The sequence below is a fragment of the Anas acuta genome, chromosome 1 (assembly GCF_963932015.1).
Source record: "Anas acuta chromosome 1, bAnaAcu1.1, whole genome shotgun sequence".
NCBI classification, from domain to species: domain Eukaryota; kingdom Metazoa; phylum Chordata; class Aves; order Anseriformes; family Anatidae; genus Anas; species Anas acuta.
The window spans coordinates 22876789-22898286 of NC_088979.1; the positions used below are offsets into that span (position 1 = coordinate 22876789).

The 21498-nt window shown below is 38.6% G+C and overlaps 1 protein-coding gene across 1 annotated transcript in view; it reads left to right on the forward strand.

The window, feature by feature from the left end:
- The window catches only part of B3GLCT (beta 3-glucosyltransferase), a 63708-nt gene that overhangs the window by 23561 nt on the left and 18649 nt on the right, over positions 1-21498 (forward strand). The window contains exons 5-8 of the mRNA XM_068672679.1: positions 7996-8072; positions 11287-11398; positions 16090-16226; positions 17554-17617. Coding sequence (XP_068528780.1) covers positions 7996-8072; positions 11287-11398; positions 16090-16226; positions 17554-17617 — 390 coding nt within the window. The remainder of the gene's footprint in view (positions 1-7995; positions 8073-11286; positions 11399-16089; positions 16227-17553; positions 17618-21498) is intronic.

The window sequence follows — 21498 nt, forward strand, 5'->3', positions numbered from 1 at the left end:
ACAGGCAGAGAAGAACAGAAGTAAACTGCCCCCCATTTCTATGTACGTATGGGTTTTGCAAACCAGCTGACATTAGGACGGACTTCATAGGTTTTGAAAGGTCAATTTTCTAATAAAAAAAAAAAAGAGCAACAACCTCCCCCTCCTCAAAAAAAAAAAAAAAAAAGCTTAATTTCATTGTTTGCAATGTCTTTATGCATTAGATTTGGATGAGAAAGGATTTATCGTGGCTGATAATGTTAGATTTTTTTTTTTTTTGCTTGAAAGCAAAATCTATCATCAACAGACTTCCTAAATTGAGAGTTTTATCCAGATCAGTTGGTAATATAATTATTATGGTTCATCACTAATACTTGCGTTCATGAATAATATCTGTGTACTATATGTCATGTGTCTGTCTTCTATATGATCATTTTTATATGGGATTCTTGCAAACTATGAGCAGTGCAGACAGTATTTAAGACTGGTTTTTATCCAGACAAGTGATTGTCGTGGTTCCGCTCGAGTGGGCAGCCGAGCTCCACCACAGCCGCTCTCTCACTCCCCTCCTCAAAGAGGAATGGGGAGAAAATATGTGGAAGGGGCTCAAGGATTGAGATAAGGATGAGAAAATCACGCAATAATTAGTGTAACGGGCAGACAGACTCAGCATAAGAAGACAGATAGTAAGATTTATTGCTCATTACTAACAAGCTAGAGAAGTGAGAAACAAAGGAAAGAAACCAAAAGCACCTCCCCCCCCATCCACCCTCTTCCACCTCCTCCCCCCGAGCGGCGCGGGGGAATGGGGGTTATGGTCAGTCTACAGCACTTCTTCTCTGCTGCTCCTTCTCGGTCACTCTCGTCCCCTGTGCTGTGGGGTCCCACCCACGGGATGCAGTCCTTGATGAACTGATCCGGCGTGGGCTTCCCACAGGCAGCAGCTCTTCCAGAACTGCTCCAGATATGGGTCTGTACCACGGGGTCCATCCCTCAGGAGAAAACTGCTCCAACCTGGCCCCCCCACGGGCAGCAGCTCCTGCCAGATCACCTGCTCCTGCGTGGTCTCCTCTCCACGGGCTACAGCTCCGGCCCAGAATCTGCTCCGGCAGGGGTCTTCCACAGGCGGCAGCCTCCATCGGTGCAGGGCCACCTGCTCCACCGTGGTCTCCTCCACGGGCTGCAGCGTGGAACCCTGCTCCACCGTGGTACTCCATGGGCTGCAGGGGGACAGCCTGCTCCACCACGGTCCTCACCACAGGTCGCAGGGGAACTGCTGCTCCGGTGCCTGGAGCACCTCTCCCCCTCCTTCTACACTGACCTTGGCACCTGCAAGGCTGTTTCTCACTCCCTTGACTCTCCCGGCTGCTGTGAGGCGCAGCGTTTTTTTCCCTGTCTTAAATATGCTCTCACAGAGGCGCAAAACAACATCGCTTATTGGCTCAGATCTGGAAAACAATGGGGCCCTTCCCAAACATGGGGCGGCTTCTAGATCTTTCTCACAGAAACCACCCCTATGTCTCTGCTACCAAAACCTTGCCACGTAAACCCACTACAGTGATGAGCAAGCAAATGGTGCTTCCATGCAATTTATTGTCATTCTAGGCTACTGTCACGTCACATACATGTCTGGTAGCATTTATTGTAATAAACACTTAAGTCTCTTCTGGATTTTTCCACATTTTTTGTCTTGTTACAAAATAAAACTTCCTTTGGGATGTTGATGATAATTATCTCTCAGAAGAACGGAACAGGGAAGATGTTGGATAATTCTAGGGAAGGAAAAGGAAATGCAGAATAAACTGGTGAGATCTGTTTTATCTTTATTAAGTGTCTTCCTCCAAAGCTATGCTTTATAATTAGCAAGTTCAAATGCTTGTCTTAGTTTCCAGAATTCTGACTGCTGCTCAAATTAGACTGACTTAAAATTCATAGAATTGTATTATTAAATCCCAGTTAACTGAAACTGTAGTAAATGTCCTATACTAGCTTATTTAGGCTATTTCTACATAAACAAGTAGCGTGTTGCAATAGGAACAAATACACAGCCCAGTGCAGTTGTTGCTGAGGAGCTAGCACCCATGTTACACCATGTTTCAAGGGGTTTTACACTGGACTAACTCTGACTTGTTTCTGGGAACTGGAGATCTGTTTGCAGATGCAGCACGTCTTTTGGTTTAGTTTCATCCCAAAGGAATATAATTTGTGCACTCTGTGGTGCAAGAAGATGCAGTGAGTAGAAAAAAATGCACAAAAATGCATGCTGGGCTAGCCTAGTCTGAATAGATAGAGCAGGGTTAGTAGGAATTAGTTTGGGTCTAGGTCTCAATCTTCTCATTAGGTTTGAACTTCAGTTAGTAAATATCTCTCTTTTTTGGTAGGTATTAACAATTATGGTAATCATTTTGAAGTGGGGCAAGACCTCTGAATGCTGTTCACATCTCAGTAATTATAAGAATGGAGTTAATTAGCTTTTTATGTCGTTCAGTTCAAAAAGTCAGGAGTTGCTAACTCTGTTAGCAAGCACTAATTGAAGACTGGCCTTCGTTTTGGTCTTTGAAACATGTAGCCGGTCTAGCTTAAAAAGAGATTGAGTTAGAACTATTTTATGTTTTTAGACACTTTTGGAGGGGGTGGGATGTAATTAATCTGTTGATGAACATATATTTTGAATTGTTTTTTTCATTTTAGTGGTTTCTTGAGTCTTTTCATGTCCTCATCATCTGAATGATAATCTGTGCCTTTCACCCAGAAGATTGGAGGCAAGTGTATCAATGTAAACACATTTTCTTCTCCTAGCAGTGGAAAACAGGCACACTTAAAAATTCCGAGTTGAATGACTGTTTCTCAGTTTGCTTCAGGTGACCTGATTGTACCAGTATTTGAGGAAAATTCTGTGGAGCCACAAACATAATGCAAACCAAATGCACGCTGATGACTACTGAAACAAATAATTCTTTTTGGATAACAAGAACCTTACCAGATTTTTTTTTTTTTTTTTTTTACTGATTTTCTAATTGTGGGAACTCCAGGCAGCGCGTTAGCAATTGACAGCGCTGTAATAAGCATGCTGAAATTTACTCCAGCTATTGTTGAGGAGCAGCCTGGTAAAATCCAAAAATCCATGGCTACCAGCATCTTAGCCACATGAAAAAGTTAGAGCAATGATAATTGTTGGGGTTTGAAACAATATATTGTTGCAGAAAGCTTTATTTTCATGATGAAACAGTTGTAAAATCAATCCTTATGCAATAAACTAACTGCCTAAAATGGGCTTTCAAATACAAATACTTACTGCAGCTATTTTGTCAGGCGTTGAGTTGTTGGATCTGGTGTGTGGGCGCTCAGCAGTCAGTGCTTTGGGTATGCATTCGTGTATGCTTCACAGAGTTGTGTGCTGAGGATTTCAATATAATGTGCAGTAGGAAAATTAATTAAAATTCTTCTTCTACAACTATTCCTTCTTTTTTGCCTCTTACTTCAAGTTATAGTCACGGACACTTCAAATCACTTTCTTAAGTTGCAGTTATTGCCTTGGTGTGACTGGGTAAATGCTTCCATCATTCCTTAATGTAAGATCAGCTGAAGCCAGATGTATACACGGCATCTTTCTCTTGATTTATGGAGGCAGTGTACTGCTGTGGCCTTTCCCTGAACCCTTTGAAACTGCACATAATATTTTCAGGAAAGTTGGTACATTTTCAAAATGATAACTAGGCATCTGAGAGTAGAACAGAGAGACGAGGATGACTTGTAATATTTGGATTCAAGAGCCAGAGTTTATGATTCCAGTTCTGCTGCTGATTTACTGTGAAACCGAGCATATCACCAGCATCCTTGAACTTCAACTGCTAGAAGTAATACTAAATGTTTTTAAAGATGCGTTTTCCATTTTTTTACACTTTCATGTCATACAGAATTTTAAAGATAAGAGGCTGTGTCAATGTTCTTTGAGTTGGTTTAAAGATGTGGATCTAACTCCTTTAGTCACACATTGCTTAGAGCTTATTTTGTGTGCAGAATTTACAGCTGTAGCGTGTGGCAGGTATTGCTGCGCTCGGCGTGCTGATACAGCAGGTGACACTTGGAGCTAAAGTGGTTTACGCTTTATTTCAGGCCACAAGAGATTCCATTTTCTGTTTTTTTTTTTTTTTTTTTTTTTTCTTGCCTTTTTAAAGTCAGCTCGATTGTGAAAGTGGAGAGGACGGTTTCTTGGTCCTTAAAAGTGATAACATTATCTTATTTAGATTACACGTGGTGTAAGTGAAATTTAAAGTGTTAATCTCTGGGAAGGCATACGGGCTCTGTAATTGTGGAAGCATGATACTTTCAAGGTAAAGAAAATTAGTGAATACAGCAGAGGGTATAGATGTTGTAAGGACTTGAGCATTTGGAGGAGAGTTTTTGAGATGCACAGAAACCGTATCGGACTTACTGTAAGCTTATCACTACTTTGGTTATCTAGCCATCCTCTATAAGCCAGTCTGTGTATGCCCTTTTGCTTCCCAAAGCTGCTATTGCTTACCTTTTGCCCTTTTTCTATATTTGTACCAAAGGAGAATAAGTAAAATGAATAGATTCAGAATGAAAACGCATAAAATAAGAAAGGAAAAGCACAAAGGTCATCCTGGTTAGTAGTTTTTTTTTGTTGTTTTTTTTATTGGGGGGGGGGGGGGGGGAGAGGAGAAGGCTATTCTATCTGTACAGTTCTTTTAAGCATTTCACTTGCTAAATCAGAGTTGATGCATTGTTAGAGATGAGTTGAAAGAGTGATACATGCCAGAGGTGTATTTTCATGTTTTAGAGGGAGTTAGGTATGGACAGAAAGAGAGCAGGCTTATGAAAATGTCAGAGAGAAAATACACCTTTTCAAGTATCAGATTGGCTCAAGAAAGAGCACCATTTGTGTATCATTACCCCTTTGATTTGCACAGAGGAAAGATTTCTTTCTGTTAAAGTGGAGATACCAGAGTAAGTGGTAGAGCTTCCTAAATCACATAATTTCATACCTTTTGCATGGAAAATGTAATTTAAAAGAATACAACATCAGCCTTTAATGTAATATAGACACTGAATATGTTGATATTAACTGTCTGTATCTCAGTCTGACTCCACATGAAATAAAATCCGTGGCCATATGCAAATCCTAGCACAACTGTAGGGTTTGTATGCATGTAAAATCAGATGTTCATGTAAAGACAGAGGTTTGTCCTTTTACCTTATCTGCAATCCCAAAAGAGAACATTTTTACTGTTTCTCCATGATGTGTATTTAGATTGTTGTGAAACACCAGATGTTGATCATACTCTTACTAAGATCTGCCCCATCCAGTAAAAAGCTCTGGACTTTGTGGTTTTGCAATAAATCGAAACTGCAGCCAGAAGCATTTTGATAGATTGGCTTGAACTAGAGCCATAAATCAGAACAGCTCATGTTTTAGATGCAGCTAAATATCCTGCTCCAAATTAAGGTTTTGGCATAGTTCATTTTCAATCTGTGTCATTCACAAGAACATAATAATAATAAAAAAGAAGTAGGTAGTTATTTTTGATAGAGTTAATGCAATCCTGAAAGACACAGTTTATTCTCTACAGTGATAGAGATGTTTTCTTTAGTGTATGAAACTTGGGGGTTTTATGTATGCTGAGTTGCTATGGCTTAACTGCCCTTAAAAAGGTTTTAATGTAAACCTGACATAGCAACAAGTGTAAACTTTATCGTACAGCGTTACTTAGAGAATAAAATATTTTTGTGTTTCAATGTGAATTTTATGCCAATGACATCAGCTTACGTTCATGGGAAGCATTCATCAAGCCAGAAATGACTGGCATGTGCGTGGTGTAAGTGGAAAGGAATTAAACCCATGGGAGATGAAGGCACTTCGTGGTGGGAGCTGCAGCCTTTGCTAGCCCAGCCGAGGCGATGCTGCTGCAGCCCCGTGTCTCCACGAGCAGCCAGTAGTGAGGCCGAGCATGCGTTCCCAAAAGGTATGTGTACACTTCCACGCAGTATTTTCTCAGTCGTGGATCAGCACAGACACAAACCACAGCACTGCTTGCACACACACACGCTATGAATCCTCTGTAGATCCTCCCAGAAGCTTTGGATGCTCGGGCTATCCAGTAGTTGACCCCTACCCCCCCCCAGCCTCCCTGCTACCCACTTGCACGGGGGTCTTTCCAGGAGCTGGTGCAGACTGGCAGCCCTACCAGTAGCTGACGCCTGCTCCCAAGAGGTTCTCCAGTAGCTGGGACCTCCTGGTCCCTCCGGTGACCAGCTGTCAGGCTCCTTGGTGTCTCCAGTGTGTGCCCCAGCTCACGGCTGCTCCAATACTTGGCTCCCAGGTCTCTCCTCCTTCTCTTGTCTCCTCCTAGCCCAGCTTTTGATGCTCATGGCACTGACACACACCCCACTCTGCTCAGTTCCTACACGGACACGTGGACCCATCTGACTTGTGGTCTCCTCTCCAAGCACACCCATGCCCACAGATACCCTGTGCCCAGGAAAATAATTGGAAATAGAGTTTAATGAGAAGACAGCACAGACTGTGGTGATCAGTACAGGGCACAGCCAGACAAGCATCCTGCCAAGCAATGTTTCAATCAACCAACCCCTTTTTTTCCTTCTAACTCCCATTCATTTCTCATTAAACCACCCCAGCCATCTTTTCTACAACCTTCGATTCTTCCTCTAAGCATCTCATAGTAGGTTTCGTACCATCCTGTAATGCTCTTACCCTGAATCCTGTAACAAATCCCCCCATACCCCTGTAGGCAGTGACCCCCATCAGGCTGTAAGGTGAGCAGCTTACAGAGGGGAGCTGGCTCCCCTCTGACAGCTCAGTTTTCTCTGATAAGGTTTGTAGGGTTCCTCCTCCCTTGTCACTATTGCTCTGTGCTTCTTTGTATTTATAGAGACGAGTCTTTAATCACATTACTGAACAGTTCACGTAATGGAAAGCTGGGATCATGTGCCTGCAAGTAGTAAGTCACTGGTGTTGAAATGCATTTACACCATGAGCTCTTTGTTAGGTGAATTTTTGCAATGGAATATGCTTGGCTGGTGGCAAAAAAAAAAGTTTAGACAAACTGTTTGGGAGGTTAGGCTTGTCTGCTAGGAGGGTATTTGAGTCCCTACTGCTGCAGTTGCCCAACAGGGAGGTTTTGGTCATTTGTGAAGCTGTTGTGACCCTCGTGGTGCTGCAGTAGAGAATTGTACTTGTGAACGAACAGCTAGTAAGTCAATGGAGTAAGGTACTGCCTATATAGCACGCATCATATATTTCCCACCTTTTACATGTATGAACAACTGAGTAAATTTCCCTATTTGGTTTATCGATGGGTGATCTTTAAGGGGTGTTTTCTTGGGAACTTTCTCCGGAGTTTTCTGCTAAACGTCTTGATATGCCACACCAAAGAGTTTTCAAGTAACAAAAGAACAAAAAAGTTATAGGAAGATTTTATTTTGTAGGATGCTTTTTCACTTTTTCCGTACAAAAAAAATGTTAACCTTTCATCTTGATTTTTGTTTAAACCTGTGAGTTTCTGTCATGGTGTTACTGTGATCATTTAAAGCTGAATTTAGCAAAGTTAAGAGTATAAAAAATCTTTTAAACTCTGTAATGAGACTGTCAATGGCAGCCTTTGTAAAATAGCCTACGTTATTTATGTCTTTCTTTGCAGTACAAGATTTTTATGGTAAGATAAAGAAATGAATATGATATGTTGCTTCGTTGATTACATAGGATTTCTGAAAAATATTTATCTCAAAGTATATTAGCTTTATATGCAATACAGAATTAAGAAATCACGAGTTGTAAGAAGCACTTTCTCTAAATTGTTGTTCACCTTATTTTGTATCATTTCAAATCATTTGTTCTGCAGGGCTGCATACCAGTAAAAGCAATGAAGAACCAAGTAGTCATTGCAGATTTTTTTTTTTTAAAGATTAGCTGGTGTTTAGGGAAAAAAGGTATATTATTTGTGTTTAACAAGAGTGTATTTATTTTTCTTAAAGGAATTACCTATAGTCCTGCTTATTCATGAGATCGACAGGCATGAAGGTGCATGGACCATATTGCCATTAATGAGAGAGTAAGTGTAATAAATGCTGGTTATTTTCAGGTTAATTATTTATAACAAAGAATATGGCTATGAATTACTCACTCTTTTTTTTCACAGAAGCAACAGTTTTTGGATCAGAGTTGTTACTTTATGTTTTTACTTTCTTGCTCTTTTTTTTTTTTTAGCCTTCTAAAGCAGTTTTCTGTTAAATTTCATTAAATCAGAGAAGCATGTTCTAAATTTAAGAACAATTATAGAAGTGATAATATAACATAAGCGAACAACTACCTGCCTCAAAAAGTTAGGACTTTGAGGTCCACTCAAAAGGGACTTAACATTTTTAGAAAAGGAAACTAGTCTAAAGAAATACCATTTTAAAATGTGTATTTTTCCATTTGCTCACAGTGTAAAGTGTAAGGTATTTCAGAATCTTTGACTTTTCAGATTACTTGGCTGAATGAAGAGGATAAATCATTTAAAAAAAAAAAAAAAAAAGTAATAAATAATACCTGTATTGGGTTTCTGTCTTCCATTGCTCACAGTGTTCCTAAGAGGCAGTGCTCCTCCACAGAGGAAAGGTATAGGTTTTGACATCTTTTTAGAAGTTTTGATGGCCAATTTTCATCTTACCATGCTCAGAGGACACAGGGAATTTCAAATATCTTTCATTTTAGCTTATGCAGATTGCTCTGAGGAAGACTTTGCAGCATTTACGTGGTAGTATGTTACAAATTGTTAGGAAGCAACAATTCCTGTTTGAGAAAGACCTGAAGCTGAAGGCTGACTTTTGCCTCAAAATTGCTTTTGAAATTGATGCCAGAGGCTCTGCAGCCTCTTGAGGTTTAGTTTAGCTAATGGCACATCAGAAGAACAATAATATTACTAGAGGTACTCAAAAAGATATTTCTTGGTTTGGTTTTGGGGTTTGCATCGGACTGATTACAGAACAGGATCTTCTTACTATTCTCTTCCCTGCTTTCCATTGCTTTCTGTGTGAGCAGAAACATGAAAATGGTGCTTATGTAGTGGTTATCTTTTAAGATGCATGTGAAAAAGATGCACAAGGAGAACTGAAGTAAATTGAAAAATGGGAACATGATGTTCCAGCTATGTCAACGTTGGTTTTCCTTCTTTGCTCTCCTTTCAGTGACCTAATGGCTTCTCTTCTGAATTATTTATGTCTCAATGACAAGGCTTTCAGATACAGCTCTTACAAGGTAGCAAAACTCAGATGAAAAAATACAGATACTCATTTGTCTGATAGAGATTTTTTCAGGAATTAAAAAAGAAAAATCACTTTTCAGATTTCCATCTTGAAGAGAATTCTGGAATATCAAGTTCCTTGTGCTTGTTTCTTTTATCATTTTTGGCAGAATAAATGCTTACAGTAATTTAGAAATAAGTTAATGCTGTGGGGCTTGTACTAGTTAGGTGTTTTCAATGTAAAGAAGAGGAGGAAGAGAGAAAGATTCAAGGGATCATCCCATTCTGCAGGAGCTGACAATGCTAGGAATTGTGATGTTAGATGCATTCTTACCTGAAAACTGCTTTCACAAGAATGGCTTCCCTCAATTTCATATTTGACAGTAATTTTAAGGAGGCCTCTACACAGTTAATAAAATAAATAAATAAATAAATAATCTTACATTTTAGTTCTTGGGCAGAGGTTAATTAGGAAGATTTACTTTTCTGAAGATGCAGTCATAAGACATCCATTGACATACAGCTTTCTGCTTGTTTTCTGCTTGTCCTTCACCCACCTGCTTTCATATAAATGCAGATGTTGCTCTCCTGAAGCTCTAGCTGTTCACTAAAACACGAGAGAAAAGCCTTCAGCCTTCATAGGGCACTGAATACCGTGCATATTTAAAAACATGAAGTTATGTGATACCATCCAGATACTTATTTGGCAGGTTTTAGAAGGAACAACTAGGAAGTGTTATGTCAAATAGGTTTTTCCTAACTGATTGTATTTTGTTTGTTGCCTGAATGATAGAAGTGCCTAGGTTTCAGTGTTGAGAAGACAACAAGTACATGATTTTACAAACTGAAAGGATGAATGAAGTGTGAGTTCTTCTACCTATTATACTTCAGCAAATCAAATATCAAAAGCAGAAAGCAGTGACTGATCAAATACCATTGCAAGACACAGAGGAAGCGTAGCTTTACAGGAATGTGTGACTTATCCCAGAATATAAAAAATAAACTAGTTTAGTACCAGGCAACCATCTGGTGCTTCTAGCACATTATTTGAAGACCTGTAGATGCAGATGTCTCATGCTCTAGCAGAAATGTTTTTCAGACAATGCTGTCTGTTTTTGTTTCTTTTTCTATTTGTTTTGTTTTCTAAAGAAAATATAGTTCCCTAAAACATAAATAATCCCATCATAATCCCATCACCCTATTTTACTTGTTTTTCCCAATTTACATTTCTGTTGTTTATTTTCATTGCTGATTTTAGCAGTAAGCAGTGCTGCAGAGGAAGAAGGCTGTGATGTCTACAGAAGCCAATTTCTTATCCCTTTCCTCAGATGATTTCTTTAATTGAACCAGCATAAAAGCTATGAGAAGGACAATTAAAGATTGATTATTTTTTAAATCCCAGCATTACAATGTCATGAATTTTTAAGGCTTTTTTTTTTCTTATTAAGTTGTGGAAAAATCATTTGGGAATAGTGGAGAAGTTAAAGATAACAGCTTCATGAGGGAGTCAGGAAATCTGCATCAAGATTAGTGTTAGCTTTGAGGAAAGTGGCAAGTCCCTTCAGTCTGCATAACCATATTGAAAGAGCTAATGAAGTTTTTAAGTTGGGGACAACGATGTGATCAGTGTCAAACAGCTGTCATAAAGCATCTCCTTAGGCAGTTCCAGGATTATTGCAATGTTAGGTGCTCAGTAATGTGGCTCGTTGGAAGAAAGTTGAGATACAGAGGGGATGGTAACTTAAACTGCTGCCTATAAACTTGGAATTGATAGATGGCTACAACTGTAGTACATGGACATTTTTGAGTGGGTGTTCTTCATGTTTGTTCCTTCTTTTTGGACTAACTAATGCTATTTAAGTAGATAGCAGTGGCAATATATCCATTCACTGTCGTGCTCTGATTATGTAACTCTACATTAACACTAAAAGCTTCTGTGTAAATTAATAATTAATTGCCAAGTACTCGTATTTGGGGAGCTTGAATCTATCCTTCTGTTTGTAAGCCAGTTTAGTAGTAAAATGATCATTTCTTTTGTTAGCTTCTCCATTGCCTATGGTAGGAATTCCTCGTGGATTTTCTTCTGTGAAGAAGATACCAGAATACAAGTTGTAAAGCTGCTAGAAACTCTTGGAAGATTTGATGCTTCTAAGGTGAAGTAAACATTTAGATATTTAATTGTATTTTTAATGTGCTCGAATAGGTTTTTAGATTAAATGGGGGAATCATTTTTTTTTTTAAGTACAGAAGTATAAACACAGAATTTTAGGATTCCATGTTATAGAAGCGTTTCAGTTGTCAATAATTCAATTTCATATCACTGCTTGTATGACTTATAGCTCCAAGGATTGGAAAAGATATTTTCAAATAGTTTAAAATAGAGGAATAAGTTTTTGATGCTGAGGCTGAGAGTGTGCAAGGTATTTAACATGAACCACCATGAGAACATGTCTAGGTGTTGAATAACTGTTAAAATTGAGCAGAAAAGAAATCCTTCTGTGGATATCCCAAAAATGATGTATGAGCAGTAAAAAGATTGATGCAGTCTGCTGTGTCTTCCCCTCCCCTTTTTCTTGTCTGTTCTCTACTTTGATTATCATCAGACAGAGTGACTGATACTAGTCAAACTGTCCCTGATCTAATATGTTAGGGTATTTTATTTGCATTCTCTTTCTGAACTGTCTTGGTGATAAGAGAGAAATAAAAGCCTTACCCGCTGGAAAAGAAAGAACACCAGAAGACTTGTGGAACTAAAGAAAAAAGCAATCACCAAGGAACACAGTTGAATTTGGCAATGCAACTAATCAGAAATCTGCTAATATTTAGAGTTCAGAAAACTCAGCTCAGTGTTCAGAAAAACACCTCAGCTTGATATCCTTCAGTAAAAGAAGCCAAAATCTCCTGTGAGAAATATGCTTTGCCTCGTTATTGTTACCTTGACTGAATATTGAACTCTGCTTCAGATCTCACTGTAGTGTATTTACTTCTGTTGTAGGCATGTGGCCTTGTTGCATTTTCATACAATTCTATTTGAAAATGATAACAATAATTACTTAAATATTGTACATTTTTTAAACACACTGTCTTCAAAACAGCCTATTGAATATTTCCAAGCCTTTGGAATATCCGATTGTTTCTGCTCTGAAACACTTCTACTTGATGTTTCCTGAACAGAAACATAACATTTCTTCTAGATGCTGCTTACATGCCAATTTTAAATCTCTCCTTTGCAGGTGTGTAAATCCTAATACGAGGACAAATTATGTTCTGACCTGCTTTAAAATGAAAATAAAATGTTTTGCTTTTATAGAGTGATAGTCATCTTAGTGTAACAGTCCATAACCAATTCCTTATATCAAGTAGTAGTCCATCATTTACATAATTTAAGATGAGCTAGACCAGAATGAGCTCATTCATAATTCATTCTATCATGTCAGCAGGCTGCATAATAAAAAGCTGATATACATTAATCATAATAAAAGGTCTACAAGGGGCATGTGAATAGCTGATGAATCTGCAGCTTTTCAATCTCAATATGTAGAGGTTGGTGACAGAGCTATAGGGAGTGCTGTGAATGCGATATGAGTGAAAACAGATGTGTTGAAGCACTATAGGAGACCATAGAGGAATGTTACGAGAATGACCTGTGCAGTTAACCAAGGATATTACTGACTGCAGTAAAACTAATAAACAGTGAGGAATATCTGATTTACATAAAAATGACAAGGCCAGCACTCAGATGATGAGTTGTGTCTGAACATAAGGAAACACTTCTTTTTTTTTAATGTGAGAATGACCAAGCCCTGGCACAGGCTGCCCAGAGAAGCTGTGGAGTCTCCCTCCTTGGAGATCTTCAAAAGCCACCAGGGTGTGGTCCTGGACAGCCTGCTCTGAGTGTCCTTCAACCCCTCTGTGATACTATGATTTAATAATCAATTGATTCAATCTGTGCTTTCATAATGAGAGACAGCAAGGTTAAACCAAACTGCACGTGCCACTCCTCTTCCTATCATCCTAATAGGATGATAGGATGATTGTGGCTCCAAAGACATGCAGAATGAGCAAACCAAGCTGGTGGGCAGCAGTGACTTAATAGCTCTTAATAACTATATGCAAAGTACTTTGTGAGTTCCTTAGTACGTAACTGATGTCATCTTTTAAAACCAGCCTGCACAGAACAACAACTCCTACATATCAGTGTAGTAAATAAGTGATTTACAAACAAACCAGACTGTGGAGTATCAGCTGTAAACTGGAATGCCTTCACTGTGTTGATTTGTGGCTTAATAATGCCAGAAACAATATTCTGTGAAAGCCAGAGAAGGGTGTATGTATGGATTTAATTTTAGGTATTTTATAGAGAAATGGAAAAAAAAATACTGTAATTAATGGATCGTATTGAAGTAAAAAATGCATCTAGAATTAAGGTAATAATGATAATAATATTGCTGTCATATGAAAATGTTAATATGTATTATTGTTTCTTATTATTATGTTTCTGAAACCGAGTAGAGTACTTGTGTTTTAAATATTTTGAAATCTTGGAGGCTCTAAAAATGTTAAAAAAAACTTTTGGCAGAAATGCTCCTAAAGAATTGCTCTGATATTTTTTTCAAGGCAGTCATCTCTGTGCTCAAAAATTAGTGTGTTTATCCGTTTTCTTTCATCTCCCAATATTTTGTTTGTTTTTAAATTGTTCCACTGAACACTGTTGAATTGTTGCAATAAAGGAAGGAGAAAACAGGGTCTGTTATGATTGAAGATATAAGTTGAGGGCTGAGTAAGTAGGTACCTGGCAGCAACTCCTGTGTAGTTGATTTAAAAGAAAAAAGAAAATGGTGGAAAAATTCTTCATCCTTATCTTTTCATGTAATGGATAGTGTCAGTTTAACTTTGGCTGTTTCCTCAACAGATTCCCGAACAGCACTCAGCCTCAGAAGGCACGTGGGGATTTTGGCAGCAAACAACTTTTCAGCCTTTGTTACCTGAAGAAGTAACTAGTCAAGTACAAGCTTTGATTGATTTAGTTTTACCGAGTTTAGCTGATCAAAGCAGAGGAGAAAAATAAGAATTTTGGGGGGAAAGCACTCAACACCTCACACACACATGCATTCATTTGCAAGGCAGGTTACACCTGCATCAGTCCCTTGTAGGATCAGGATTCTGGGCAGGAGTGGCATCCATTGAATTCAGCTTGAGTTGCTTATATGGGTCCTAGCCATGAGCTGGCCACACCAAAGGATCCTTACAGAGGTGAGGCTCTCAAAGCAGGCAGCATCCCATAGCTTTGACTCAAGTGTGTGGGGGGAAACAAGTATCACCAGCAGCTCCTGGTGTCTGTCCTTTCATTGATTCTAGGCAGCCAGGTGCTTGCCAGGCTGAATGTCCTGTGGGGCAGTAATGCTTTCATGCTTCTGCCATGCCTGGCCAGTTGATTTTGGCTGGAGGTGTGTCCTGTGCATGCAGAGCTCACATTGCTGACTTTCCCTGCTTTGGCCAAATCTTACACATTGTAAGTTTACACATTTTTCCTCATTTACTCTGGGCAGGTATAAAGTTTAGCACAACCTATATAGCTACTTCTGCTTGGAGGTAGGAAGGTGGCTACTGAGAAGGATGCTCTTGGGGTCAGACGTTTTTTGGAGGTGGATGCTTTGACAGTACTTCTACTTGAATATTTTTCCTTTTTTCTCAAATTTTGTGCAAATTATTTATTTACCTTATATCAAGTTTGTGAACTATTCTGATGCGTGGTATTTTTCATTGTTGCTGACAGCTGCCCCTTTAAAGGAGGAGAAAAATGAAATATGCTAGGGAGTATGGAGAAGAAGTATCTTTAGTGAAAAAAATTGCCTTAATTAGAATCCTTTTTAGTGATGAATTTTAAATTGTCGGAAAAAAGGAAAAGGACGGTCTGAGTTCCTGTCATTTTTGCTGACAACTCCACACTTGAGTGATTTAATATAACCATTAGGGTAACTGAGAATTCTGTTTCATCATTTGTACTTGTAACCATGAGAAACATTTTTAATATATATATTTTATTATATATTATACATAGTAGTCCTTATTTTGCAAAAAATGGGGCTATTCTTGTTTTATATCCATTCTAAACAGAAATACTAGGACAGCTGATAATAATGTTAAAGAAGTAGAATTTCAGTTGCTTAAATATCTTCAGATACAGCAGAATCAGTGGTAAATTCTTTAATGTATATTAAAAATTCTAATAATAATAATTGTTTTTGTTTAGTTTACAAATGCATACTTGAGACCATCTTCACTTAACTGTTATGAAAATCGAGGTATTTAAAATGTCTTTGCTTTTTAGGTTCCCTAGTGGAGAAGGGTATAGACAGATGAAAGCTCAAAATGGATGTATAAAAAGTTCCTGAATGCAATGCAGTGCTTCTGAGTGTCTTACCTAATCAGTAGTCAATCTGGGTGGTCAAAGATGGGAACAGGTTGCCCAGAGAGGCAGTGGAGTCTCCTACGAATGTATTCAAAATGTGGCTGGATACAGTCATGGGCAACTTGCTCTGACTGACCCTGCTTGAGCAGGGGGCTGGACCAGGTGACCCCCAGAGCTTCCTTCCAACCTCAACTGTTCTGTGATTCGGTGCTCTCTGAACAGGTGGAATCCAGGGCACATGCTGAGGTTTTAAATTACAATGTGCACCTGCCTTTGTTTTCATTTCTTACCAATTTTTGTCTGAATTATTGTGAACAATATGCTTCCCTTGTTTTTGTTTTCAGGTTTGCTTTATTCAGCATGAATGCAGTCATCATCTTCACTAAAAGGATGCTGTAGATGAACAAAATTGTTTCCTATATTCCTTTACAGGAGTGGTTTTTAGGTAAAGCATTATATGATGAAGAATCTACAATAATTCACCACTATGCCTTTGCTGAAAATCCGACAGTCTTTAAATTTCCAGATTTTGCTGCTGGATGGGCACTTAGTATTCCACTTGTTAACAAGTAAGAATTGGATTTTTAATCACTTCTTAATTGTTTATTGATAGCAATTAAGTTTTGAATTTCTACATTTTTTTCTAGATGCTAATCAATATTATTTTAACAAGCTATGAATTCATATGGATTAATATTTTCTCTAAAAGATGAACACGTGCCTGCAGTGAACTTGAACAGCTACGGATCATGTAAATATCCAGAGTCAAATTTTAACTTTGAGCTGTTTATGAATACTGATTGCAGCTTAGCTAGGGCAGACAGCTTGGGATATACTCAATCACTGCAGGCTGGCAAGCTGTTTGATTTCATGCATTGGTTTTCTAGCCTATGCTGGGCTCTTGCTGTTGTTACTTTTATTATCAGCATCCACGTTAATACCTGCAAGTCCACTTCAGTTTGAGGATCTAAGGTACAAAGATACCCAGCTAGTCATGGTAATGTACAGCTAGCTCTGGGTATGCATGCCCAGATTTGTACTCCTACTGTGAACTTACCCTGAAAATACTCCTTAGACAAAATTCAGTTTCTTCCTTATTCTATCCATTCATACGTAGCTATTAGAAATAAACACTTAAGAATTACACTTAAGAATTTATAAACAGAAATAAAATCTCTGTATCATTGTTGTGCCTGTACACATGATTTATTTTGCTAAATTCTGCCTATCTAAAAGTTAACATCATGTCAGCTAGTTTTCAATACCATCTCTGTCATTTTAAAAATGCAGACACCTCCAGACAGTAGTTCTATTCCTGGATTTTCCAGTGACTGCACTGCCCTCTAGAAATGTTTCTCTCATGCTATAGAGAGAGCCTGGATGGTTAGCTCAGCTTAGATACTTTGTTTTTAAATTAGATTTTAAAAGTTCATATATTTCAGAAGTCAAATGCATCTTGCTGTAGGAAGATCTTTCCATAAATTGAAGGTGCTTAAATATTGCAATTTTTAGTATACAAAAAAGAGAATATTGTCTGAAGTTTGAGATGCTGATATGGATGGAGCTTAAAAGACACTGCTGCTTTAAATCTATTGAAAATGTTTTGCCAGACTGTTCTAGTCTTCTCCAGATGAGAATTTTCTTCTTGGGCAGGAGGAATATGTCAGAATGTTTGTGTTGAAAACTAATATTAACATCATCATATTGTGTGCAGACAAAAAAAAAAATAATACAAAAATGAAATACAAGTTGATTTTGGGGGTAAGAAATATAGAAGTGGGATTATTTATAAGATGGTCAAAAACACCAGCCACACTTCACTGCGTACAATAGCAAATATTTATTTTTTTTTAATATCCTTTATTAAGTGAGTAAATTTCATCTTTAATTTCATAGGCTTGCAGTCAAGTTGAAAAGTGAGCCACTCAAGTCAGACTTTACTATAGATCTAAAACATGAGGTAAGCAGTATGCTATGCTTGTGAAGTAAGTAAAAAAAAAAAAAAAAAGTCAAATATATTGGACTATTGATAAATTTATAATGGAAATGGTGTATTTTGGTGTGAGATTGCTAAAAATTCTGAATGCAATAGCATGTTTAATTTCTTTCCCTTGCCTTAGAATATTATAACGTAATGCTTTAAAATCGCGTTTCAAGCATGGAAGAATTCATAAATAAAATTGCGTTCATATTAATATGCATGATTGTGTACAGTGAGGTATCTTCTGAGGCTTGCTCTATGGAGAGGGAGAGAGTCTTCTAATTAATGAAACGTACACTGGCATGAAGAGCATCTCAGACACTGGCAAGCCTCATTTACTTTCTAAATTGGACTCTAACAGCTAGATATGTTGAACTTCGGATGAAATAGCTTGAGGAATGGAAACTTTTGTGTCAGTGTGATCAACTTGCAGTGTGGCAGTTTGGAAATTTCTTTGCCTTTGGCTTCTAACAATTTTAAAGCGTACCTACTAGGTCTTCAGAGAATAGGTGAGTTGACTGAAAGGAGCATGAGAAGAAAGGAGTGGGGATCTGAAAGAAGATCAGTGCTGCCTTTTTCTGAAGTTTTTGTATTTTTTCTTCTTTCAAAATGTTTATTGCAGCCCAGGATTTTGTATTGTCACGAAAGGTGAACTGAACTGTGGGGCAAAGGGAGTATGAATATGGAGTAAGCTTGCTGGTTTGGGCCTGAAATAATGATTGATGTTGAATTTTAAAAAAAAAAAACAAAACCCCCAAACTCTCCTAAAAGTCAGCTATAAATTGTGGTTCTGGCCCAGATGGAAAGGAGGAAATAACACAAAAAAGATCTTAAAACTATTGCTGCGGTTCCAGATCTTTATGCTGTTATGGTTAGAAAGCGCCTTGTTTCCAACATAAATCTGTAGTGTATTTATAGAGTATGCATTGGTAGCATATTTAATTGAATTTGATTTTGTGCCAGTGCTGTTCTTTCACATGGTTTTCCCTCCTTGACTGATGTATTTCTCCAGAGCAATTGGACCCCTCTTAGCCTCCATTTTGCCACATGAAACACGCCAACAAGCTGTTTCTTTCCACTTGTTAATTTTTCTGAATTCAAGACCTTGCACTACACGCTGTTAATCTCAGTTCTGTAACTTACCTCAAAGTCATTTGGATATTCACAATGTTCTAGTCTACCTCAGCACTGACAAAGCCTCTAAACATAGAAGTGTCATCAGAATAAATCATTAGGAGATTTTTCTTTTGTGTGCCACACGCTGATAAATGAAAAGCAATTGATCACTTGTCTGGAAAAATTATTTCTCTCTCCTTATTCTGTTAGCAATTCTTTGCATATGTTTCATTTCAAATTTATTGCTATTGATAACCTGCTTCAGCTCTGTGGTTATTTCTTCTGCACAGTCTCACAGCTCCCTGGAGACAGATCCATTCCTCCTCATTTATTTTATAAATCACTGTCTTCTTAAATCATTTCTATCTTCCTACAGCCTTCTTGTGTGAATCAAGATTGACAACACATGAAAGGATATAATCTGTGGTCTTTAATGATTGCACGTAATATTTAAGTTTATGAAAGATGATAAATGTTTTAAGAAATGTTTTAGTTTGACAGAGTCCTAATAACGCATTCCTCTAGTCCTTGGTGTTTTACTGTGCTCTGTATCAGCTTTTTTTAACCTTCTTTTTTTCCCAAGTTCTTACTTATCTCCATAACATTTATCTCTCTTCCCATCTGGAACACCTATCTTTAAATACAGTCATGCTGTTGTTCATTTTTAGATGTTTTTTTAGACTTCTTGTAACTGCATGGTATAGCATATGTCCTGCTACTCTATACTGGAAGTGAACAATATATATATGTATATATATATATTTATAGTATATTTAACATTAGATTTAAACTAGGATTGAGGCTATATTTCATCTTTTATTGTATATCTATTTCCATTATTTTGAGGACAGTGTCATCCTGTTCTATAACCAAAAGGGCAGTCTATCCTTGCCCCTGAAATAGAACAGTTTGACACTAGTCTAAGGATTTTTTTTATTCAAGATTCATTATTTAGTGGGAAATCAAAGCACGTCACAAACCTTCATAAATAATTAATGTTAACTTACAGTTCTTAAATGTTATTTGTGCAGCACAAGCATTGCTTTTTTTGTTGTTGTTGTTCATGTGGTAAATATTCATTCTGACTAGCTGAATTTTGAGCTAATACAATCTTAAAATGTACTGGAGGCTATGAAGTTACCTGGTCTCCAGGCTACGGGACAGGGTCAAGAACCACTTGTTACACCTGTAGCATGACTATAGTGGCAAGGCAAAGAGAAAACCTTGGAGATCTGATAAGGAACAGGCAAGGAGCATACAGAAGTACATGTATGTATATGTTACATGTTCCATACTTCTCCATATTCCTCCTTTATTCCAACCACTATTAATGGTATTAGGCTGAACTGCCACTCATGCTTCTCCATTTTCTTCTATACAGAGAGGCCCTTCTCTTTAGTACTTTGTTGAACTCACTTTTAATGCTAAGACCATATGTGCTTCCAAAATACTGCTAAAACAGCAAAGAAACAGACCCCTTAACAAAGGTGAGGCTTAAAGAAATCAGAATTTACAAACTACAGAACTCGTGTATGGAGAACCTGGAGCTTAATTACAGTGCCTTAACTCTAGTCACTGCCATCAGAGCACTGGTGGCAACTGTGTTTGCACTCACAGCTGTCGTTTGTATCCCATCAAGTACAAATTAAAATGCAGTAATTTAAATTCATTTCAGTGCAATTAAACTAAAGACTTCACTGTGCAATTGGAGTGGTCTGAGTGCATCTGTATATGACAGCCCACTTACAACCAGCAACTTCTTAAAAACTCCTCAGTTAATTGCTTTAGTGTGTGACTGTACACTAAGTGCTTGCTGTCTAAAAACTTTCAAATCTCTAAGCTTAAGTTTCAAGAAAGTGGTTAGAATCATAGAATCATAGAATATCCTGAGTTGGAAGGGACCCTTAAGGATCATCAAGTCCAACTCTTGACACCGCACAGGTCTACCCAAAAGTTCAGACCATGTGACTAAGTGCACAGTCCAATCTCTTCTTAAATTCAGTCAGGCTCGGTGCAGTGACCACTTCCCTGGGGAGCCTGTTCCAGTGTGCAACCACCCTCTCTGTGAAGAACCCCCTCCTGATGTCAAGCCTAAACTTCCCCTGCCTCAGCTTAACACCATTCCCGCGGGTCCTGTCGCTAGTGTTAATGGAGAAAAGGTCTCCTGCCTCTCGACACCCCCTTACGAGGAAGTTGTAGACTGCGATGAGGTCTCCCCTCAGCCTCCTCTTCTCCAGGCTGAACAGGCCCAGTGCCCTCAGCCGTTCCTCGTACGTCTTCCCCTCCAGGCCTTTCACCATCTTCGTAGCCCTCCTCTGGACACTCTCCAACAGTTTCATGTCCTTTTTATACTGTGGTGCCCAGAACTGCACACAGTACTCGAGGTGAGGCCGCACCAGCGCAGAGTAGAGCGGGACAATCACCTCCCTCGACCTACTAGCGATGCTGTGCTTTATGCACCCCAGGACACGGTTGGCCCTCCTGGCTGCCAGGGCACACTGCTGGCTCATATTCAACTTGTTGTCTACCACGACCCCCAGATCCCTCTCTTCTAGGCTGCTCGCCCAGTCTGTACGTGCAGCCAGGGTTTCCCCGTCCCAGGTGCAGGACCCGGCACTTGCTCTTATTGAACTTCATGCGGTTGGTGATCGCCCAGCTCTCCAACCTATCCAGATCCCTCTGCAAGGCCTTTCCACCCTCATTCGAGTCCACAACTCCTCCAAGTTTGGTGTCATCGGCAAACT